The sequence below is a fragment of the Bufo bufo genome, chromosome 2 (genome assembly GCF_905171765.1).
Source record: "Bufo bufo chromosome 2, aBufBuf1.1, whole genome shotgun sequence".
NCBI classification, from domain to species: Eukaryota; Metazoa; Chordata; class Amphibia; order Anura; family Bufonidae; genus Bufo; species Bufo bufo.
The window spans coordinates 402,106,848-402,132,466 of record NC_053390.1 but is presented as its reverse complement, the minus strand read 5'-3'; the positions used below and the strand labels follow the sequence as shown (position 1 = coordinate 402,132,466).

Here is a 25,619-nt window from a genome sequence, read left to right as displayed (position 1 = left end):
TGTTCCTTCCCATTTCTTGCTGTCTTGACTCATACAGAAAGCCTGAAAATCCTGCTTCCCCTGTCCTCACACAGTGACTGACGGCTATTCCTGTATGTGGGGAGAGTTGCCAATCACTCTGTGTGGGGCGGTGTAAACAGAACTCTCAGGCTTTCTCTGAGTCATGGCAGTATTTAAGCAGCATTAAACCTAATAATAGAAAGTTATATATCTCCAAGCACAGCATCTTCCCTCTGTCCTATGCTGTCCTCAGGTAGGGTATCATAGCAGACCTGACAAATACCCTTTAATAGACGTCCGCTCAACTAGATCACACAATCATAAAGATTAGGAGGACATTTATCATTTGCGTTTTTTGACAGTGACCTTTACAGTGCCATGCCCCATTAACAGTCAACTCCACAGTGCCCTGCCCCCTTAACAATGACCTCCACAGTGGTCCGCCCCCTTAACAGTGACCTCCGAAGTCAGGGCTTTTTCTGAAGATCCGTTGACATACCAGGAAATTTGCTAGGTGGAAGCCTCCGCCTAGTAGTGTAAAAATGTAAACAAAAAGGTCCTTTTCCTGTGCGATCTAACGCAGTGCAAGGGAGAGCATCATATCATGAAATGCTCAGATGCTCATGTCAGAGGAGTGTAGGAAGAAGAGGATGTGTCCAGGTTCAGCTCTGAACTCGGACAACCCCTTTAGCAGTGGCCTTCACAGCACCTCTGTCCTTAACGGTGATCTCTACAGTGTCCAACCTCTTTAACAGTGACCTCCACAGCACCACACCCCCTTTTGTGATATTCACAGCACCTGCCACTTAACTGTGACCACCACAATGCCCATGTCTCCTTAACAGTGACCTTCACAGCACCCCCACCCCCTTAACAGTGACCTCCATAGCACCCCACTCCCTTAACAGTAACCACCACACCATCCCACCCCCTTCAAAACTAGTAAAGAAAAATGGCTGAGTTGTTATGGAAACCTGGTGTAAAACTTTGTGTATGTCAAGACTGAAGGGCCTGCAAGCTTCTTTAGGCTAATAAGGGTCATGTGACTATGTGTATAGAAGTTAGGATATAATTGAAGACCCTGTGAACTCCTATTGGCTAATAAGGGTCATGTGACCACATGTATGGCAGTTAGAATACGAAAGATCCTGTTGGCTAACACTTTTTTTATTATATTTACAAACGGTATGTCCTAGCCAGCTGAGACCTTTACGAAAACCTTCCGAACACTTGATGTACCTATGTGCCAAATGTGGTACAGATCAGCCCACTCATTTGGCTGTCCATAAAGAACAGATAGACGGACAGAAATTTATTTTTTATATGTAGCAGAATGACCCGGCTTCGCACGGGTGTTTTCTTACTAATTCATTTATTTGTGTGTGGTTCAAACATATCCACAGTGTCCCCCCGTGACCTCCATAGAGGCCCGCCACCTTAATAGTGACCTCCACAGCACCAGCCCCCTTAACTGTGATCTCCACAGGGCCCACTTCCTTAACAGTGACCTCCGCAGCACCCCAGCCCCTTAATAGTGACCTTCAGAGAACCCTACCCCCTTAACAGTGACCTACACAGCAGTCTGCCCCTTAACAGAGACCCACAGCACCCCACCCTCTTAATAGTGACTTCCACAGCACACTATCCCTTAGCAGTGATCTTCACAGTGCCCCTCCTACTTAACAGTGACCTGCACAGTGGCCCACCATCTTGGCCACCACAGCACCTACTTCCTGTTACCTCCAGAGAGCCCGCTCCATTAACAGAGACCTCCATAGCACCTACCCCCCCTTAACAGTGACCTCTACAATACCCCACCCCCTTAACAGTGACCTCCACAGCACCCGTCCCCTTAACAATTACTTCCACAGCAGCCCACCCCCTTAACAGTGACCTCCACAATGTTGTTCCCTGGGGATCAGTGCAGTGGAATTACAGAACTATAGAAGGAGGCCAGAGCCAAGCAGGACGTAGGGGGTTATTTACTGATAGTTTTCTGGTGTATATCTGTCGCAGAGGGGATTTGTGCCAAATCTGAGACTTTTCCCCACTCACGCCAGGTCTAAAAAAGTGGGGGGTTTTAAAGCCTGTTTTAGACATAGAAAGATTAACACCTTGACTCAACCCCTTTAAGTTTCTAGGAGATGGACTAGTGTCCACCCCCTACTCAGTGGAAAGTCTGAGCTTAGCTAAGGAAAAAGGAAGAACCTATGTTGTACGGGTTCCTAAGAGCTAGGCCTGGGCTCAGAGAATCTTCACCTTTGAGACTACAGCTATTCAAGCAAGGTACTCTATTACAAATGGTCCAAAGTCTACAAGAACATGCATTGGAGTCAGACAGCAAGGTGTTGTGCACATTTATGGCAGAGAGAGACTTTGCTGAAATATGAGGAAACAAATCGAATGTACACTTACACACTTTGAGATGGTTTGGCCAGCTGTATCTTAATTCTGTACCCCTCAGCCTGGGAATTAGGGAAACATTTCAGCTGCATGCGAAAGACGTGTAGTATCACAACTAGAGATGTCGCGAACATAAAATTTTCTGCAAATGTTCGCGAACGGGCGAACCGCCATAGACTTCAATAGGCAGATGAATTTTAAAACCCACAGGGACTCTTTCTAGCCACAGTAGTGATGGAAAAGTTTTTTCAAGGGGACTAACACCTGGACTGTGGCATGCCGGAGGGGGATCCATGGCAAAAATCCCATGGAAAATTACATAGTACACGCAGAGTTGGATTTTAATCCATAAAGGGCATAAATCACCTTACAATCGTTTAAAACATCCGGTGTGTGTATACGATCAGGTATGATGTTGTATCGATCAGGTAGTGTAAGGGTTACGCCCGCTTCACAGACATTGACAGACCAAACTCCCCTTTTAATGCACCGCAAACAACCGCAAACAGTCCATTTGCCCAACCGCAAACTTCCCATTTGCACAAGGTTGGATACCAAGCTAGCCATGTCCCGTTGATGTCATTGAATGTTTCTTCCTCCACCCAGCCACGTACAACACCAAGGGTCCCCAAAAGGTGAATTGAATTGATTTTTCGAACGGGGAGATGGTTAAAAAAACGCTGGCTCCCTCCCCTTTGTTTGAATCCACGCCACTGTCACTGCGTCTGCGCCGTGCAATTTACTGTCACACCCATGAGTGACACCCTGTAACGGTATGAGTGGAGGCCTAGCCAGTGGCCCCAATACAGTCTGTGTGGGCCTGACACACACTGGCTTGCAACTGTGATTATATCACAGAAAAATATTAAATAGATTTTTTTTTTATCTGCAAGGTATTTGTGAGTGAGTGACACCCTGTAACGGTATGAGTGGAGGCCTAGCCATTAGCCAGTGGCCACAATACAGTCTGTGTGGGCCTGACACACACTGGCTTGCAAATGTGATTATATCACAGAAAAAGATTAAATAGATTTTTTTTTTATCTGCAAGGTATTTTCTGTCACACCCTGTATGAATGGTGTGCACACAGTACTGTCTGTGACTGTGCCTGCAGCCTCTCACACACGGGCAGGCAACTGCAATATATATATATATATATATATATATATAAAAAAAAAAAAAAGCAGACTGATGTACCAGCCCTGAAAAGGGCTTTTTGGGGTGCTGTCAGGACGCTGTCCTTACAGCAGATGAGTCTGTGGACACAGAACACTGCCCTAGCTAACGCTTTCCCTATTGAATCAGCAGCAGCAGCACTGTCCCTCCTGTCACTGAGAATGCAGCTTCCGAATGAATCTAAAATGGATGCTGTCCAGGAGGTGGGAGGGTCTTGGAGGGAGAGTCTGCTGCTGATTGGCTGGAATGTGTCTGATGACTGTGAGGTACAGGATCAAAGTTTACTCAATGATGATGTATAGGGGGCAGACCGAACATCGCATATGTTCGCCCGCTGCGGCGAATGCGAACAAGCTATGTTCGTAGGGAACTATTCTCCGGCGAACTATTTGGGCCACATCTAATCACAACCTCCATAATTGCTGCTATCCATATATTGCTATTGGATTGGAACAACAGTAATTTGGTACTGCTCCTACTACTCCTATCGATACCACCAGGCAGGAGCCCCAACATCAGAGTGTGCTCCGAGGAGAAGAAAAGAGTACACCTTCCTGTCATTGCACAACCTTAGGGGTATAGGTGTGAGTATTGCCACGGTGATCTCTGTGTAGAACTATCGTTGCTACTACCCCTCCAATCCTTACTAATCCTAGTGTCAGAATTTGATGTCATCTTCTAAATTACCACTAGTGGCCGCTGTTTCACCCACTCTGAACTTGTGTTGCAATTTCACTCCTCCACCACTGGAGGCTGCTATGTTATCTGAGGATTGCCCTTAACTAAGTTGGCCGTTGTCATACTGATTGGGAGCCATCTTGTTTCCTGTTTGGACCTACTTATACCCATGAGGCAATGCAAGCATTGCTCGAGTATTGTGACTTGTTCCAGTCTCCTGCTCCTCAGAACCGTCCTTTCCAGACCGTTTCGATTCTTCACTGGATTTCCCTACCTTGCGATCTACTCCTCAAGTCTGCGCCTCGCTTGTTCCTTCTGGATTCCAGCCGCGTCTACCAACAGCGTAACAGGATACTCGAGCCATGCCCATGGAATCCGCCGGGGAACTGGACTTGGAGGTTCGTGTAAATAATATGAACTGTTTACTAACCAACATCTACGCTGAAATGCAAAATTTGAAAACAAAATACTTGGCATTTGAAAAACAAACATCTCATAGTGTGCAAGTATTTGGACGAGCAGCTCAGGATTTACGAAACATGGTGGCTCAACACGCAGAGCAAATACAGGAACTTCATACCCGGGCCATGGTTCCAGCTTCTTCATCCACCTTGCCTCTTCCACCCTTCAGGTTTGGAGGGGACCGTGATAAGTACCGTGGATTCATTAATCAATGCAAGTTATATTTTGGTGCACACACTTCTCACTTCCTCACTGACAGATCTAAGGTGCTGTGTATTATTATGCTTCTAACACATAAGGCTGTAGCCTGGGCTAATCCTCTTATTGAGACCAATGATGCACGCCTAGATGATCTGGAAGCTTTCCTTGCAGCTATGAGACAAGTATTTGATGATCCTAATTGATGTGCCACAGCAGAAGCAACCCTACTGGCCTTACGTCAGGGCAGGCGCTCGGTTGACGAATATGCCACAGAATTTAGAAGGTGGGTCATTGATACAGAATGGAATAATGCTGCAAAATAAAAAAAATTCAAGAATGGACTATCTAATGCACTTAAAGATGAATTAGCACGTGCTGATGCTCCCACAAATTTTGATGATTTTGTACATCATTGTGTTCGTATTGATACTCGACTATCAGAGCGTAGGCAAGAAAAGTGGCTTTGTAATAATCGATACTTATCTGTTCCACCCTCCATCTCTAGAGACTTTGAAACCAAGAAATACACTGAATCTGATGCCGAACCTATGCAGATTGACAGCATACAAAAACGTGAAAGTGCCGATAGAAGGGAACGCAGACTTCGGGAGAATCAATGCTTTTACTGTGGTAAACCTGATCACTTTCTCATTAATTGTCCAAGTCGTCGACAGAAGTCAGTGGCGGTTATAGCGGATCCTGACCTATCTGAGGATGAATCAGTTTCTTCTGAACCAGTGCCACCAGTGAATGCAGTCATCCATTCAATCTCTTCAATAGCACCTAATATTAAGAAGGAAAACAAGAACTCTCATTGCTTCATTTCTATCAAGTTTCGCACCAGCTCACTGTGGGTATCTACCTCTGCCATGGTGGACTCTGGAGCAAATGGGAACTTTGGACATTGATTTTGCTAATAAGCATGGAGTGAAAAGCCAGGGGAGACTTTCACCAATTCTGATGGAAACTGTTGATGGGTCCCCACTGAACTCGGGCCCAATTGATCAAGAGACTGAACCTTTGGAGATAATTATGGAACCCAATCACCAAGAGGTTTTATCTTTTTTACTAATATCATCGCCCCATTTTCCAATCATCTTGGGACTACCATGGCTGCAAGCTCAGAACCCTCAGATCAACTGGGAAACTAAAGTAGTATCCTTCCCACCAGAGGTTCACTCAGAACAGACTTTATCTAATCAACCTCAAGTAGATGGTACTGAGGACCTCGAAACATTACCTAAACTGCCATCTATGTATAAAGAATTTGTGGATGTTTGTGATAAAAAGAATGCTAACAAGTTGCCCCCACATCGACTTTATGACTGTCCCATTGAACTGTTGCCTGGAGCAGCTATACCCTTTGGAAGCATATATCCATTGACAGAGCCTGAACTGAAGGCTCTCAAAGAATACATAGACGAAAATTCAGGTAAAGGATTTATTCGTCCATCCACTTCACCAGCAGGTGCACCAATATTTTTTGTTAAAAAGAAAGACGGTACCTTAAGGCCTTGTGTTGATTATAGAGAACTAAATAAAATAACAATAAAGAATCGTTACCCTCTGCCTCTTATACCTGAGTTGCTGGATAGAGTCCGTTATGCAAAAATCTTCACCAAACTAGACCTACGAGGAGCCTATAATTTAGTGCGTGTTAGACCTGGTGATGAATGGAAAACAGCATTCAGATCACGTTACGGACATTTTGAGTACTTAGTCATGTCTTTTGGACTGTGTAATGCACCTGCCACCTTTCAGCATTTCATTAATGATATTTTCAAAGATCTTCTAGATCAGTTTGTAGTCATCTATCTGGATGACATATTAATTTTCTCTAATTCTGAGGAAGAACACCAAAATCATGTAAAAATTGTGCTACAGCGTCTACAAACTCATCAACTCTATATTAAGTTTGAGAAATGTGAATTTCATCAAACAGAAATTCAGTTCCTGGGTTATGTAATTTCTACGGTAGGATTGCATATGGACTCCAGCAAGATTCAAGCAATAATTGACTGGCCAACCCCAAGGTATGTGAAAGAAGTTCAACGTTTTGTAGGATTTGCTAATTTCTACAGACGATTTATAAAAAAAATGTCTGCTATAATTACACCAATTACTCAATTAACAAAGAAGGGAATACCATTTATTTGGTCTCCCCAAGCACAGGATGCATTCCTCTGTCTAATGACAAAATTCACCACAGCCCCTATACTGATTCATCCTGACCCTGAACATGCCTTTATCGTTGAAGTTGATGCTTCGAACTGTGCATAAGGGCAGCATATGAGACTGATCCAGTTCTCCTAAATCCATCAGATAATATATCCCTTATGTTTCAAAATAAAGTTTGGACTCATAAGTATTGCATTTATGTGCCAGAGAGTGTACGACTGAGACTATTAAAATTAATTCATGACTCCAAGCTAGCAGGTCACAAGGGAATTCAGAAGACAAAAGAACTTCTGTCACGCTTCTTTTGGTGGCCTAATTATCAAGAAGATGTGAAGAAATATGTTTCTTCTTGTAACACCTGTACCATGAATAAAACTCCTCGTACTTCACCAGTGGGACTTTTGCAGCCTATGTCAATCCCGTCCCATCCTTGGGGGTCTATATCCATGGACTTTATTGTCGATTTGCCTGCTTCTAAAGGGAAAAGTGCCATCCTAGTTGTGGTTGATCGATTGACAAAAGCAGCCCACTTTATTCCATGTGCTGGTCTCCCTTCTGCCAAAGAAACTGCTGAACTTATCATCCAAGATGTCTTTCGTCTCCATGGAGTACCAGATGAAGTTGTCTCTGATCGCGGAGTACAATTTACGTTCAAATTTTGGAAGAATTTTTGTAAAACACTGGACATTGATGTTAATTTGTCATCCGCTTTTCACCCCCAATCAAATGGTCAGGCTGAACGCACAAACCAAACTTTGGAGCAGTATCTCCGATGCTACATTTGCCATTTGCAAGATGACTGGGTTGATTTGCTTCCAATGGCAGAATTTTCATACAATAATACTCAGAATGCTTTCACCAAACAAACACCATTTTTTGCTAATTTGTGTTACCATCTAAGTATCCTCCCTAATTTCCCCAGAGACACTTCTATTCCTGCTGTCAATGACAGAGTTCAATCTCTCCAACGGAATCTGGAGATGCTAAAGGACACATTAAAGATTGCCCAGGAGAGATATAAGCAAACAGCAGATAAATCCTGCAGGCCTTCTCCAACTTTCAAGGTGGGAGATGAGGTATGGCTTTCTACGAAGAATTTAAAACTTCATGTACCTTCAGCAAAACTAGGTAAAAAATGTATTGGGCCTTTCAAGATTATTGGACAAATAAATGCAGTAGCTTTTCGGTTAAAACTTCCCAGGACAATGAGAGTACATCCTGTGTTCCATGTATCACTTCTGAAACCTGTTATTCCAGATCCATTTCCAGGACGTAATCTGTCTCCGCCCGATCCGGTTGAAGTAGATGGACAAGAACATTACACTGTTGAAAAAATACTGGACTCTAGAATTTTCCGAAATCATCTACAATACCTAATTAAATGGCAGGGGTATGGTCCCGAGGACAATTCATCTGAACCTGTAAACAATATTAGTGCTCCCCGACTGCTTAAAGAATTTCACTAAAGATATCCAGAAAAACCGAGCCAAGCATCGTCCGGAGGTCGATACTGAAGGAGGGAATAATGTCAGAATTTGATGTAATCTTCTAAATTACCACTAGTGGCCGCTGTTTCACCCACTCTGAACTAAGATGGCTGTTGTGATACTGATTGGGAGCCATCTTGTTTCCTGTTTAGGCCTACTTATACTTATACCCATGAGGCAATGCAAGCATTGCTCAAGTATTGCGACTTGTTCCAGTCTCCTGCTCCTCAGAACCGTCTTTTCCAGACCGTTCCAATTTTTCGCTGGATTACCTACCTTGCGATCTACTCCTCAAGTCTGCGCCTCGCTTCTTCCTTCTGGCCACTGGATTCCAGTCGCGTCTACCAGCAGCGTAACACCTAGTATGAAGCTAAACTTAGACACTGGCTCCCTTGCAGCAGTTTCTTAAACTCACCAGCCTCTGCAACTTCAGCTTCCAGACTCATCTCACTCTCTAGCTCACACTGTCATCGTAAAGCAGTTTAACAGAATCCCCTCCTCCTCAGGCTTTAAGTCACACCATTGGATCTTCTTTTTCTCAAAGCCCACATTGGTGGCTGTCTAAATCTCTGCCCAGTCTTGCAGCTAACGGTCTGATGGTCACTCATGAGCTTACTGCACATATACTCACTTCACTCTAGAAGAGCCAAACACAAGATGAATGGATTTACTTCAACCCCATCTGAAGATATGCAGGGCTTCTGGTGCCACAATGTCCACCATCAAGTCACATGCGGGGCATCACATAATGGCTTATTATAATTTGTATTCCTCCTCCTGCAAGTCATAATACATTTGTGGGGAAACTATGTGAAGACCAAGGGGGTGACTTATCATGCTGAAATAGGCGGAGAAGTTATGAAGAGGTTGGTGCCTCTTCATAACTCCGGCGATCCACCGCCAGCTATAGGGCTTAAGACCGGAATCTAAAACACTGGTCTTAATAAATGACCCCCAAGAGTATATTCTCCTAAAGGGTTCTCAATTCCTTTCATCATCTGACCTGAATCCACAAACCACCAGAGAAGAGGCACTCTAGAAAATCCCAAAAATGTGTCAAGGTTTTATCTACTGTGGGGATTCGCTCTGGTAGTTGGGATAAGCGGGTGCAGTACAGAGGCAAAGTACAAGTTCGTAATTCAAATGTCCGTGTTTATTCACACATAAGGTCAAACAAAAACACTCTTTGCAGGGTTGGTGTTTGTTCACACCGAGTAGAAAAGTTCATGCATAACAAAAAAAGTCACCTTGTCGGCGGTTCTGCCTCCAGCAGCCCAAATGCAGGCTTTAGGTGGCCTGCTCTCCCAACACACAGTTCTCAACTTTTCAGTCCAGCACAGGGCTCAGTTCCCACACCAGAGATTGCCAGAGCTCCTTTGTCAGAGAAAGGTAATCACTTCCAGCTGACACTGCCGGCTAGGTTTTTATAGGCCAGTCAAGATCCGGCCTGGAACGTGGGGAGTAGTCACCCACCCAGCACTTTGACTACTTCCAGTAAGATCCATCCCGGTTCAGCTATACAGCTATATTAAAATAGCAAAGTGTCAATCAGCATTAGCTGCCGCTGACACCAGAAAATACCGGCTCTTACTTCACCGAAGCCAGGAACCTCGGTGACACATACTTTCCATCAACGACGGACCCTTGCGCCTTCCTACACCACCCATGGTACATAGCAACACTTCAACTTCACAAAATTTTCATTGGATTGGAGTTCAATCAATGCTGTTTACCATGAGTGAATAAAGTCCTGGCATTTTTGGATTTGCTGGAGTGCCACTTCTCTTTCTCTCCTCCTATATGATAGCACCCATTATCATAATTCCTTGTGTCATTAAAGGTTTTTTCCAAGTTCCACCTATTAATGACCTTAATCCAAGATAGGTCATCATTTTCAGATCGATGGAAGTCCAACACCCAGCACACCCATGGATCAGCTGCTCCCTGCAGCATCTGGCGCCTGAACTGGCACTTTTAATGGTTCTAGAAGCATAACTCCTTGTGTCTGGATGTAGTGGTCAAATGAGTTGGAGCTGAGCTGCAGTAATCCAGCACAATCAGTACAGTTTAAAAGGATCTGTGCTTCTGGCTCCATTTAATGTATCAGGGGCGTTGCTAGGTTAAAACATTCGGGGCCTGTGCCCCTGATGTTTTGTCCTGGGCCCGAATGTCCTGCCTGCCAGCTACAACTGTATTGCCGAGGACGGCAATACAATTGAATCTAATGCAGTGGAAGAGCTGAAGGACCTGTGGTGACATCACAGGTCATGTGACCAGTAAAACAGGCAGTGGTTGAGAAGGACCTGCGATGATGTCACTATCATGTGACCAGTGCAGGAGAGGATGGCAGTGAAGAAGAGAAGTCCTGGGGGAAGAAGCTGTGGTGATGTTTGTACAGTTGCATAACTACCGGGGAAGCGGCTGCTTCGGGGCCCGGGCTGACAAGGGGCCCGGCAGCGTAACACCAAGTTTCTTGATTATTAATACAGTTTTTTAGGCCAGGCCCCTTCACAAACAGTGCGGTGCCGGCGACATTGGGGGCCCGGCCTGTCCATCATCACCACCCCCCGTCCCCAGCCCCGTGTGTGACAGAATCTGAGCAGCGTAGTCATTTCCACACAATCTCCAGCACAGCCCGGAGCCTGATTCCGCCCACTCATGTGACTGATCACCTGCTCGTGACATCATGAAAGGTATTTTCGCTCACTAGGAACTAGCATCTCCTAAAGTAGGACATGTGAATGTAGCATTTCCAGCACTGATGTAGATACGGGGGTCGCAGAAAAACAGAGCCCCCCTCCTGTCCTGTACTGCTTCTGTGGAACTACAAGTCCCAGAATACTAGTTCTCGCGATAGGACAAAATCCATTAAAACCTGGCTACTTGTAGGCTTCCCTTATGTATGGAGACAGTGAGCTGTGGTTATCAGGGGCTCAGACCATGGGGACAGTCGGTGACAGCCCTGCAGCAATACATAGAATAGGCTCCTATCCTACAGTAGGGATCATACTGTGCAGTACATACAGCGTAGTGTGACGTCATGTTGACCTCTCTGGTTATATTACCCAGGAAAGCACAATTCTGCAGCGCCCCCCCCCCCCCCCCCCTGGCCCTTGTCTGAGTCCCCCCGGCCCTTGTCTGTGCCCCCCCGGCCCCTGCCTGTGCCCCCCTGGCCCCTGCCTGTGCCCCCCTGCTTGCTATTCTGCCAACTACTACTGCTTATTTTATTACTCTTATACACTGCCTGTACAAAAAAAAAAAATTGCCACCAAAAAAAAAAAAGTCACACACTCTAATATTTCGTTGGACCACCTTTAGCTTTGATTACTGCATGCATTCGCTGTGGCATTGTTTCGATAAGCTTCTGCAATGTCAGAAGATTTATTTCCATCCAGTGTTGCATACATTTTTCACCAAGTCTGACTGCTGCACAAAGCCTTCACCAGCACATCCCAAAGATTCTCAATGGGATTAAGGTCTGGACACTGTGGTGGCCAATCCATGTGTGAAAATTATGTCTCATGCTCCCATAACCACTTTTTCACAATTTAAGCCCGATGAATCCTGGAATATGCCATTGATGGAATAACCTGGTCATTCAGTATGTTCAGGTAGTCAGATGACCTCAGACCTGACCAATTGCAGCAACCCCAGATCATAACACTGCCCCCACAGGCTTGTACAGTAGGCACTAGGCATGATGGGTGCATCACTTCATCTGCCTCTCTTCTTACCCTGATGCGCCCATCACTCTGGAAAAGGGTAAATCTTGACTCATCATACCACATGACCTTCTTCCATTGCTCCAGAGTCCAATCTTTATGATCCCGAGCAAATTGAAGCTTTTTTTTCTTGTTTGCCTCCCTGATTAGGCTACACAGCTGTTCAGTCGCAATCCATTGAGTTCCCTTTGCATTGTGCGTGTAGAAATGCTCTTACTTTCACTATTAAACATAGCCCTGAGTTCTACTGTTGTTTTTCTTCTATTTTATTTCACCAAACGTTTAAGTGATCGCCGATCACAATTATTCAGGATTTTTTTCCCGCCACATTTCTTCCTTGAATACAATGGGTCCCCACTATCCTTCTAGTTTTTAATAATGCGTTGGACAGGTCTTAACCCAATTTTAGTAGTTTCTGCAATCTCCTTAGATGTTTTCTCTTCTTGATGCATGCCAAACAGACTAACATCTTTTCCACGACCACGAGATGTGTCTTTCGACATGGTTGTTTAAGAAATGAGAAGCAACTTATTGCACCAGTTGGGGTTAAATAACTTGTTGCCAGCTGAAAGATAATCGTCCATACAGTAATTATCCAATAGGAGGCTCATAACTATTTGCTTAGTTAAATCCAGGTGGCGACTTTTTTTTGGGACAGGCAGTGTATATGCAGAGGGTTTTCACTTATATGTGCCATAATAAGCACTAGTACATGGCGGAACAGTGGGCAGAAAAAGGAGGCTGCCATATACTACAAGCTATAGACAGTATCACCCCCCTTCCCAATGTTTTATATAAAGATAAATATACAAAAAAAAAGTCTTTACTATTAAAATATTTAAATACTAAAAACATGGTTTTGGTGACCCCCCTACAACACACACATGCACCAAACAAAAAAAACCTTGAATACAGGCCCATGCACAAGACCATATGCCCTCTGAGACATTTGGTCCTTAAGCGGACCATATATCCCGGAGCAGCATTGATCGTGTGCACGGGAGCGCACAGCTTCATAGATTACTAAAACGTATGATTATGGGACAGTAGTCTCACGCGCAGCCCAATGCGCACATAACCTATGATGCTGTGCGCTCCTATGCACACAATCAATGCCGCTCCGGAACATATTGCTTGCTTACGGACTGTATGTCTTGGAGAGCATACGGTTTTGTGCATGGGCCCTAACAATGATCAAAAAATTGCACGCACCCCAAAAATGGTACCAATAAAAGCTACAGTTCATCTACAAAAAAGCCCTCATAAATTAGCTCTGTAGACAGAAATATGAAAAAGTTATGGCTGTCAGAAAATGGTGATGCAAAGAAAAAGGCATTTTTTACCTTTTGCATTTTCGTTTTTGTGCTCTCCGCCTTCCCAGAGCCTTAACTTTTTTTTATCATTCCGTTCACATACCTGTATGAGGGCTTGTTTTTAGCAGGACAAGTTGTATTTTCCAACGCAACTATTTAATATTGCATAAAATGTAGTGGGAAGCAGGAAAAAATTCCAAAGGTGGTGGAATTGGGAAAAAAAAAAAGCAACTTTGCCACAGTTTTATATTTTGTTTGTTTTTTCACTTGTAATCTTGATTCTCCAAGTTAGAAATAATCTGGTGGATACCACATATGTATAGTTTTTGATATGTTTTTTAGCCATTTTTGGACCCCTATAAACTTTTTTTTAGTTAACTAGCATTGGAGTCTATAATGATTTTACTAGTTTCCTATCGAGCCCAGCTACAGACAGGGGCTCCGTAGGAAACACTGTGCAGCAGCCTCCTGTCATTCACAACATGCCACCAATGTCAGTTAGGTGCGGGTCCTACCTGTGGGGCCCACATTTATCTCTATAACGAAACACCAAAACTGAAAATAGCCAAGCGCACTGCTCAGATCATGTCTAGGATTCGATGACTTTCTTACCCTCACCTTACATTTTCTACCTCTTGGGCTAATAGTATATTACACCATTTTTTTTTCTACCTTCTAGATTTCATTGCTTGGAGCAGTGCGTGGGCAGAACTTGAAGAGGAGAAGAACACGTCAGTGAAGACTGCAGTCCAGTGAGAAAGATCCCAATAAGGGTGAGTACAGCTGGCTTCAGTGCTGTGGTCCCAAGTGTCTCCTTCTCAGCCTCTACATCTTAGTAAAATCAGACAAGGAGAAGGATGGACTTCCGTGACATCCGGCACTGGCCGCCAAGCTGTACCGAGTGGGACTTGGAATGTGCAGGGTGTTGGAGGAGAGCAGCAGCAGACTACTAAGGGTACTTTCACACTAGCGTTTTTCTTTTTCGTTTTTCTGTATCCCTGTATCCAGGGATACAGAAAAACGAAAAAGAAAAACGCTAGTGTGAAAGTACCCTTAGTAGTCATGGGCTTTTGAACTGCAGTTGCGCGTCTTGATGACGTCAGCGGGCGTATCACATGATCGCGTGCGCCATGATGTGATTAGAACAGCCGATTGGCTGTAGGAACTAGCGCCGTCAGCTACCATGGATACAGGGATACACCCTATTAAGTAAGTGCAGCTGTGCGCATTTGCGCACATCACATGTGACAACGCCGACATAGCTAATACCGCCACACCATGCTTGTGATCAGGTGAAAGGTAATAACCTATTAGAGCTCGTGCACACAATAGAATTTTTCCCCCATGTCCATTAGTTTTTTTTAGGCCTGTATGTATAACCATTAGTGTTGAGCGCGAATATTCAAATTATGAATATTTATTGCGAATATCGCAACTTCGAGAATTCGCGAATATTTTGAATTATAGTGCTGTATATTCGTTTTTTGAATATTCGTTATTTTTATTTTTTACTCGAAGAATCGGTAAGGTAATGATCGCGTAATATGCGAATATTACGCGATCAATACAGGCGTGGGTCGAAAACAAATATATAGCACTATAGAATATAGTGCTATATATTCGTTTTTTAGAATATTCGTCATTTTTTTCCATCTGAAGTAATGATTGCTTGACAAGCAACTTAAGCAGGGAGGAATCATAAATTCAGATGGATAAAAATGACGAATATTCTAAAAAACAAATATATAGCACTATTTTCGATATAGTACTATATATTTGCTTTTTAGAATATAATAGGACAATGGGGCACTAGCACATTGTGAGCCTCGGGTCATCAGTCCACTATGGATAATTGATTCAAGCCATTTTTTGCCATACAGTATCTTGTGATGTAGCTTAAGCATTCATGCCTTGTTGTGTGGACCTGTTACGATATATTTCTGTGCATTTTTGGCATCGGGCCATGGTTCCCGTTTCCACATGGCACTCACACACTGCATGATTGCTAGATATTTGTGTTCATACATGTAACATTGTCCTATTATGCTCAAATCTTGCACTGTATTTGGCTGCATATACATATATTGTTTGCTGGCTTCATTTATCATATTTCCCATGGGCTTTTGACCTGTAGTTGCTCCTGTGTGGTCTCTACTACCAGGGGTTTAGGGGAGAGGGGATCCCTCTCCCCTTGTTTTCACCTATGTTATATATTTTTATATCAATAAAGATATTTTTTTGCTATATTTCATATCCGACTAATTTCATATTTATTAGATGTTATTCACATGGGACTGAATGTTGGAGGGGCTGGGTGATGTTATTTACATGAAACTGTATGTGTAACAGCGTCTTCTGTGCGACGCTGTCCCCCTGCTTACCCCCGCGGTTCCGGTCACCGTGCTCATCTGTGATCGTGTTCTGTGCTTCCCTGTCTGTGCTGCAGCTTTGGGTATTGCCTGTGTGGTTAGTATTACCTTTGAAGATTCCGCTCCACAACTTCCATACAACCTGAACACTGCTTGAACTCGGCTTTGGTTGTGGAAGTATGCATCACTCCCTGGGCGGGGCTGAGTTGTGTCAGGTGATCTAGCCAGATGCCTCAGTGTCAAGGTCCTAATCTTGTGCTAAAGAGCTGGCTTACCACTCGTGTTCCTGATTCCGTGCTTCGTTCCTGGATTTCGTTTATCTCCTATCTCAGCCTCCTGTTGCTGATCCGGATTGACTGACCTTGCTCCTGTGCCGCCTGCCTTTCCCTTTGCTTGTGTAACACCCCAGAGTTGTGTTACTACACGCCTCTACCCCGCTACTATCTTCTAAGAGCTTTTATAAAGTCATCAGATATAATATATAATCTATGTAAATGCAATTTTCCATGTAATTAGCCTGGTTAACAGTAGGTGGCAGCAACTCATTGGCAAGTACAGTTTAGTGCATCTGAGCTGGAATGGATTATTCCAGCTTATATCCCTCTGTGGAGAGGCGGGCTGGTCCCACATCCTGCAGCATGGGTGGAGAAGGAAGTTAGAGGAGTGTAGCCCACCCCCTGCTAGGGGTAGGGTGTGTCTGTGGAGCACCCCTGCATAGGGAAGATAGCAAGGACCTAGTCTCGGCTGAGCACCTTCAGCTCAGCTGGATGAGGAAAGCAGAAACTACAGACAACCTCCAGAGTTCCAGGAAGAAAGCATCCCCTGAGAATCCATCTGTGAGATAAGTCCAGTGCCTAGGAGAAGCCTATTCCTCCTCAGCTAGTCTGTCCCCACAAAGCAGAAGGTACAGATAGGTGCAGAAGATAACCCTGCCACAATTACAGAGCTACCAAACAGACGTTTTTCTCCTGCAAGCTCCACATTTAAAGCAGAAGTACTCATTCCTGCCAATGATTGCCAAAACCTGCTGGGACCAAGAGAAAAAAGTTGTATACTGCTTGGATGAAAGTTATTTCAAGTAAAGCAACGTTTGAACTTCATCTAAAGGTCAGGACATCATTTGTTCTGCGTCATGACAAATACAGGATATATTATCCAACTGACCCGGCCACTGCACTAAAAGTGGCATCAGCGAACCCGTTCTTGGTCACTGCACTTGTCCTGACTACGTCTCTGCATCATCCTCCGGTTCCTGTCTTGTTGCTCCTGGCCACGACCCTGCCTGGTTAACTTCGTCTGTACTGTCGGCACCTTTCTCAGGTACCTCCTGGTCTGCCTGGACCAGCTGTCACTGACTGGTTTACACTCCAGAGTAGCCCTTGGCAATCAGCATAAGACTTGAGAAAAGAACAGTTTCGGATTCAGATGGAGATCCTCTTAAAACTTCTTCTTTATTGATACATTCATTTACAGCAGACACAGCCACTTGGTACACAAGACAGGTTGACGCGTTTCGGGTACTTGACCCTTAGTCGTAACAACATTACATAGTGAAACACAAGAATGTAAATGTATTTTGAGCCCATCCCTCCAAACTCTAGGGGAGGAGAGCACCTACTTCATTGGTTGTTTTACTACGTTTAACACCCATCATCTAGACTGCTAATCACAGAGTAGATGTCCTTCACATTGTGCTGTAGCTTTTGATCCCATTAATCCCTAAAGGGCTATTGCCCCGTCAAGTTAGACTGGAAAATGAAAGGAAGAAAGAAAAACCGCACAATGTGAGTGGTATACTAGATATAAAAACATATATAATGACATTACTATTATGACCTTACTCATGCCATTGGATTCCCAACATAAAGGGTTCCATCTTTTACCCCTAGGAGGATGACATATATAAAGCATTCTCTTCTTTTAGCAATTTACTGGTATATGTACATTAGCTCCCTTTTTAGGTTTAAACCAGCCGGGACTCTACTGTTTAATCTGAATATCCAGAACGCCTCCCGTAGGAGAAGTTTTTTTCGGTGGTCTCCACCTCTCGGGGGTACAGACACCCTCTCTATTGCAAAAGCTTTAAAGCTTTTAACACTACGGGCATGCATTTGCACAAAATGTCTTGCTGCATTGGAGATGTTTAATGCATTAGGATTACTGATATAATTCAAGTGCTCCAAGAGTCGATTTTTAAATTTACATGTAGTACTCCCAATATACATCAAGTCACATTCAGTGCAGCAAATGATGTAAACCACCCCTGTAGTGTTACAATTAATGTAACTTTTGATTGGGAAACTACAGGAGTGGTCCGAATTTTCAAAGGATTGTAAGGGAGTCACATAGTTACAGGTTTTGCATGGATTGCCCCCGCACCTTGTGAACCCCTTATAACTGAGCCAGTTCTGTTTCTTGTTAATACCTGCTCTGTTGGAAGTGAATAGAGACGGAGAAAGAGAGCAGGACAATGTAGCAGCCCTCCTGGGTACTATTCTACAGCCAGATTTTAATGCATTATATAAGATTTCGTCATCATATAAAATCGGCAAGCATCCCCTAATCACAGAACAAATTTTATAAAATTGCTTACTGTACATTAGGGATAAAATCAGAATATTATCCTGCTCTCTGTCTCCATGTGCCATCACACTCCTTCCTGAATTCTTGGATTTTCTCTTTTCTTTCCCAGACCCAAAAAGCATGTCAAATCTGTTTTTCTGCATCGCAATATTTCTACCCCTCATCAACATCCAATTAGGGTAGTTTCTCGCTTTTAACCTCTTATCCACTATACTAAATTCCTCCTCCAAGAACATTGGTGAACTGCAATTTCTCGCAGTCCGTATGTATTCCCCCACAGGGATCGCTTTTATCGTATGTAGGGGATGATGGCTTCTGGCATTTAGGATAGAATTCCCTGCCACTTTTTTCCTATATGTTCGAGTGTGCACAATCTCTCCTGGACAACCATGGAGTGTCAAGTCCAAAAAGTTGATACTGGATTTATTCGCTATGCATGTAAAGCGCAAAATATAGTCGTTGGCATTTAAGTAGGCCTGGAGGTCCGGGACGGCAGACACATCGCCCGCCCAGATCATGAGCAGGTCATCGATGTATCTGCCATACCAGACCAATCCAGACCCAAATGGGTTATTTAAACCATAAATATATTTTTCTTCCCAGTACGCCATGGTTAAATTAGCCAATGAGGGCGAGAATTTGGCCCCCATTGACACTCCACGTGTCTGCAGATAGTGTGCACCATCGAACATAAAATAATTGTGTGTTAACAAAAAGCCTGCAACCTCACATACATAATCTATATAGCTGGAATTAAATCCCGTGTATCTGTGGAGGTGATACTCCATGGCTAACAAAGCGACCCTGTGGGGGATAGAGGGATACAACACTATTACATCAGCCGCAATCCATGTGTAATTAGTTTCCCATTTGAGACTATACATGGCTCTTAACACATCGGCCGTGTCTTTTAGAAAGCCTGGTGTGCGCCTGACCAATGGCTGCAAGATGTTATCCAGCCAATTGCCCAGGCGCTCAGTCAGGGATCCCATACCTGACACTATTGGGCGCAAGGGGGATGTGGACATCCTTGTGGATCTTGGGCAGGGCATGCATTATAGGAGTCACAGGCGCATCAACGCACAAATATCTTATGTATCAATATCATATACCCATTATTATACTCATTTAGTGGGTCTTTGGCTAGTTTCTTGTACGTCGATGCGTCTGATAACATGTCCTGCATTTGATTGTTGTATACCACACTGTCCAAGACGACCACCCCCCCCCCCCCCCCCCCCCCTTGTCAGCCATTTGGATTACAATATCGTTGCACTTTTGCAATTCCGTGAGGGCCTGGATCTGAGAGCGGGTTAAATTGTCAGAACCTCTAACATCATTCCTCTCTAGTTGTAATCTTCCCAGCTCTTTTTCCAGTACCTTTTTGAATATTTTTCATGCTACCGGTGCGTGACATTACCGGATAAAATTGGGGGTTGCGAGTATGCAATTTTCTCCCCTGGCAACTATCGACGGTCAAGCCTATCCTCACTATCTGAGGCTCAAGTGAAAGCCTAGTAGTTGCTTAGTCACGCCCCTCTGTAGTATTGCTAGTCAGTGGCACAGTGGGTCCACATCCGCTGTTCCGTGATAGTATGTTGCAGGAGTCTGAGGGAGGGAGTGATGTTATTTACATGGGACTGAATGTTGAAGGTGGATGGTGGGAGGGAGTGATGTTATTTACATGGGACTGAATGTTGAGGGGGTGATGTTTACAGGGGATTGCATGTTGAAGGCGGCTGGAGAGGGGGTGATATTATTTACTTGGGACTGTATGTTGAAGGCGACTGGGGAGGAGGTGATGTTATTTTCATGGGACTGTATTTTGGAGGGGGCTGTAGATAGAGAGGGATGTTATTTACATAGGACTGTATATTGGAGGGGGCTGGAGAGATGGTGTGATGTTATTTACATGGGACTGTATGGTGAAGGGAGGAATATAACTACAGGGGGCGCTGCAAATCAAGGGGACATTAGGCGTTCATATTACTACTGGGGGCTCTATAGGAGGGACTTATAGATCGCCTTATTTCTATATTTCTACTAAGAGCACTATGGGGGGCCTTATTACTACTAATGGGTCTGTAGATAGCTTTATTACCACTAGGTGAAAAATAGGGGGGGGGGCTTATTTCTACTGGGGGCTCTGTGAGGGCATTATTAATACTGGAGGGCTCTTCTACTAATGGGGGCACTCTTGGGGAGCATTATCACAGTTGGGGACACTGTAGGGGGCAGTATTACTATGGGGGCACAAATTTTTGTTCAGGATAGTATTTGGGGTTATTGGGGAGCACAGCGAGGAGCAGGATAACACTGTGGGAACTCCAGGTATGGAGATGATGATAGAAATGTGAGGAAGCTAAGATGGCTGTGTGTCACAGTCTGCAGAGACGAGGCAGCTGAAAGAAATTGTACGGACCAAATTGAGAAGATGATGACAGAGAAGATCTACATCAGAGGAGACGTCACCTGGGAGGCCCTGGATGTGACAGGTATGTGCTGCTGTATAGCAAGTACAGAAAAAAAATGCGGGGGGTGCGACTTAGAGAACTGGACCATATTCATTGGGGCTTGGGCCTCGAATCTTTTGAGACCCTAGTAACGCCCCTGTAATGTATTATTTCTGCAGTGTGGGCTGATTGTGGGGGTGCTGGGTGTTGAACCTCTACCGATCTGATACTGGTGACTGATCTTGAGTATAAACCAATGGGAATAGTGACATTTAAATAATGGCTCACTAATAACTACTCGAGACTACAGAGGATGCCCACTCTGTGGGTACAGCATTAAACATCATCATTGCAATCACATTAACATTTGTCTCACAGCAAGTATAAGTTTTTAAGGGGGCCATTATAGCATTTACGGTTCCCTCCCTTATCCACCTTACAAATAAAGGGGTATTCTAGTTTTAACAAATAAAGGTTGCTGACTGTATAAAAGTTATACCATTTTCAAATATATTTCCTCATTCTGTTCGAGATCTTAATCGCTGTCTTAAGAACCTTTATGTGTACTTCCAGTGGATAGTGTGTCCTGGTCATGTGATGGACATTCTGTACAGGTCTAAATTATTCTGCACACCTTCATTAATCTGCGCCAATCCCAAGATTTTAATTAACATAGTAATAGCATTCTTGGATGTCTGCCCATAACCACGTTAGTATAAATTGATAAGTAGAAATGACAGTAGTTGGAGAAAGCTCTTAAGAGAAAGAAGTGAGCGTTGGTTTTCAAGGTTGTTTTCAAGATGCCAATTGAACAGATACACAATAAGGTATATTTCTTCACTTTGCATTAGAAATGTAAAGGGGCCTTCTGGTAGTTAAGTTATCCCCAATCCATAGAATAGGGGATAGCTATTAGATTGGTGGGGGTCCTGTGCATAGGGGATAACTATAAGATATAAGATGACTGAGGTCCATGTATCTTGAAGATCTCTGGCTCCAAAGTCATGATACTGGGTTCCAATTTTACCATGCTAAAGTTGTTATAATGCAGTGGAATCTAACATTTATTATATGCACATTTAGAAACAGGTATGGAACTATTGGGGCCATTTATCAAACTGGTGTAAAGTAGACACAAATCAGATTTCACCTTTCATTTTCCAAAAGAGCTGTCAAAAATGAAAGGTGGAATCTAATTGGTTGCTATGGGCAAGTAAGCCAGTTCTACTTTACACCAGTTTTATAAATGACCCCATATATTTTGTATGTATACTTTTTATAGTAATTGGTTTTACTAACTATTTGATATTTTCAGAATAATTCCATATTGCGTTATTGAATGGCAGTGTACGGAGGCCATATGTTCTCTAGTGAAGAGCCACACTGTCTCTGTGCACTGCCGTAGGTCTTTATCAGGCATCATATGCTTTTATAGGAGGATGCTATCATACCTACAGAATCTGATGGGGTGTAGCACAATTTGTTTTTTTTCTGTTGAATTTCTATGGAAACTAACACAGCAATAAAACCCACATGTTAAAGGGATTTTGAGGTAAGATAGATAAAGGGCATCTGTCAGCAGATTTGCACCTATGAAAATGACTAACCTATTGCATGTGTGCATGGCAGCTGAAGACATCTGTGTTGGTCCCATGTTCATAAGTGCCTGCATTGCTGAGAAAAATTATATTTTAATAAATGTAAATGCTGAGCCTCTAGGAGTATCGGCAACGCCCCCATTTCTCCTAGAGCAGGCATCCTCAAACTGCGGCCCTCCAGCTGTTGTAAAACTACAACTCCCACAATGCCCTGCTGTAGGCTGTTCGGGCATGCTGGGAGTTGTAGTTTTGCAACAGCTGGAGGGCCACAGTTTGAGGATGCCTGTCCTAGAGGCTCAGCTTTGTCTGCAACTGCCGCACCCTCTGCATTTTGATTGACAGGCACAGGCAGGTGTGATTACATTTTCTCTGCCTGGTCCTGTCGATCAATGTGGAGAGGGCGCAGCAGTTGAAGACATTGCTGAGCCTCTAGGTGTAACGGCAACACCCTTGTTGCTCCTACAGGTTCTTTTGCATATATTAAAAATTCACTTTTTTCAGCAATGCAAGTACATAGCAACATGGGATGAACACAGATGCCTTCAACTGCCCTGCACACATGCAACAGGTCAGCCAGTTTCATAGATACAAATCTATTGACAGGTGCCATTCTATGCCCAATCCACTTCTATGGTCACGATATTACAACTCGCAGGTCGTAAAGAGCTGTGATAGAGTCAAGTAGGATGACACTCTAATTTAAGATGTTTGTACACAAATCTTTCTAGGGTTCCTCCAGTTGTGAATTCCATTGTCTTCCTGCTCAATCCTGATGAAAGTTATGCGATAGTTTACAATGATGGCTAACCTCCAGCACTCCAGCTGTGGTGAAACCACGACTCCCAGCATGCTCCAATCATTTCTATGGAGTTCTTAAAACAGCTAAGCATCTTGGGAGTTGTAGTCAGGGCCAATTCTAGTTTTTATGCTGCCTAAGGCACAATAGGAAATGGCGCCCCCCACCCCTTCCCCCTCCCTGTGCTTTGTGACCAGGGGCAGGGGAGCACTTAGTCTTTCTGCTGCCTGAGGTAAATCATCACCCACATGCCAAATTCTCAACTTAACCTATTCCCTCCAGATTGGTCGGGGTCCGACACCTGGCACCACCGCTGATCAGCTGTTTGAAGAGAAGGCAGCGATATGAGAGCTGTTTTCTCTGCTGTGTTCAACTGCTCGCCGCAGCATTTGCAGTGATGAGCAGGTAAACAGAGCAGAGAAGGCAGCGCTCATACAAAAAAAAAAAAAAAGCAGACAACCCCTTTAAAGACTCGGAAAACTATACAAACAGTGCTACAGAACATATAGGAGAATACAGCCCCACATATGTACCTCTTATATCCAGCGACTTCTCTTCTGTTGTAGATATTCTCTTTCCTCATCTTCTCCTTTCAGAACAGACCACCATGATGATTTCTTTCAGCCATCTCTTCTCTCTGCAGTGTTTGACAAACAGACATCTTAGGTTCCTACTTTTCCATCATCCTCTCACCTTCTGAACACCCCATCCTGCCATCTCCAATACTGTGTCCGCTGCGCTCCCCAATACTATATTTCAGAAACAGTTCCACTGAAAATACTGGTACCACACAGATAGTGCACCAGTACAGAAAATACCCCCTTACCTTTCAGATCAGACCCCCATATTAAACCTCAGATTTGAACCCCCATCTCAGACCCCCATTAGACCTCCATGTCATAAACCTCCCATCTCAGACCAAACTCCCCCATGTACCAGACCTCAGACCAGACCCCCATTAGACCTCTCCGACCCCTTATATTAGACCTCAGACCAGACCTCCAGACCCCTTTATCAGACCCCTATCAGACTTCCAGACCCTCATATCAGTACTCAGACCAGACCTTCAGACCCCCATTAGACTTCCAGACCCCCATATCAGACCTCCAGACCCCCATTAGACCTCCAAAGCCACATATCAGACCCCCATTAGATCTCTAGACGCCCATATCAGACCCCCATTAGACTTACAAACCCCCATATCAGACGTCAGACCTCCTTTAGACCACCAGGCCCCCCTATCAGACCCCCAATCAGACCCCAATTTTAGACCATAGACCCCCCATATCAGACCTCCAGACCCAGAATAAATAAAAAATAAATAAAAAATAAAACTGCAGCACTCGCCGGTCTTCAATTTATGCTGGTTTATTCAGCAAAAAATTGTGACGTTTCGAACTCTCGGTCTTTTTCAAGCAAACCAGACCCCCCAATATCAGACCTCCAGACCCCCCATATCAGACCTCCAGACCCCCAATCAGACCTCCAGACCCTTAATCAGACCTCAAGAACCCCATATCAGGCCTTAGACCTCTAGACCACCCATATCCGACTTCAGACCCCCCATATCAGCATTTAGATCAGACTTAAAAATAAATAAATTAACTTACCTCTCCTGCTCTGCCGCCACTCTCCAGGTCCGGCGGTCTCCCAGCTCTCTTCTCTTCTCAGGGTCCGCACTGCAGTCACCTGACCTCCTGCAGCGACAGGTCAAAGTGCACTCTGTACGTCCTGATGCTGCAGGCAGCCAGTACAAAGCAGCGTAGGCCCTGAGAAGAGCAAGCGGGAGGAGGCGTAAGTACACCACTGTGAGCGCTTCTCTCCCCGCCTCCTGCATACTAGTGAACGCTTCCATAATGGAAGCACTCACTAGTATTCCCTTTATAAGATGCACTGCATCTTATAAAGGGAAATACACAGCTCCACTTGCAAGTGGGGCATTGGGCACAGGCTGTGCCGATGCCGCCCATTCAAAGCCAGCACAAGATGCCGCCTGAGGCGAAGTTCTCGTCTCGCCTCATGGTAAAAGCGGGCCTGGTTGTAGTTTTACCATAGCTGGAGTGCTGGAGGTTAGCCATCACAGTGATAGCATCATGCCATTGCTATAAATTAGATATTGACATTAGGGTCGCACACAAATCTCAAAGGGTTCATTGCAAAATTTTGTATGGACCTGCCTAATCTACTTTCTCAGCACACA

The 25,619-nt window shown here is 44.2% G+C and overlaps 1 protein-coding gene across 1 annotated transcript in view; it reads left to right on the top strand.

Annotated features, from left to right (window-relative positions):
- Positions 1-21,757: 21,757 nt before the first annotated feature.
- LOC120991553 (thioredoxin-like) overlaps positions 21,758-25,619 on the top strand; it is a 37,113-nt gene continuing 33,251 nt past the window's right edge. The window contains exon 1 of the mRNA XM_040420341.1: positions 21,758-21,852. Coding sequence (XP_040276275.1) covers positions 21,826-21,852 — 27 coding nt within the window. The 5' untranslated portion in view covers positions 21,758-21,825. The remainder of the gene's footprint in view (positions 21,853-25,619) is intronic.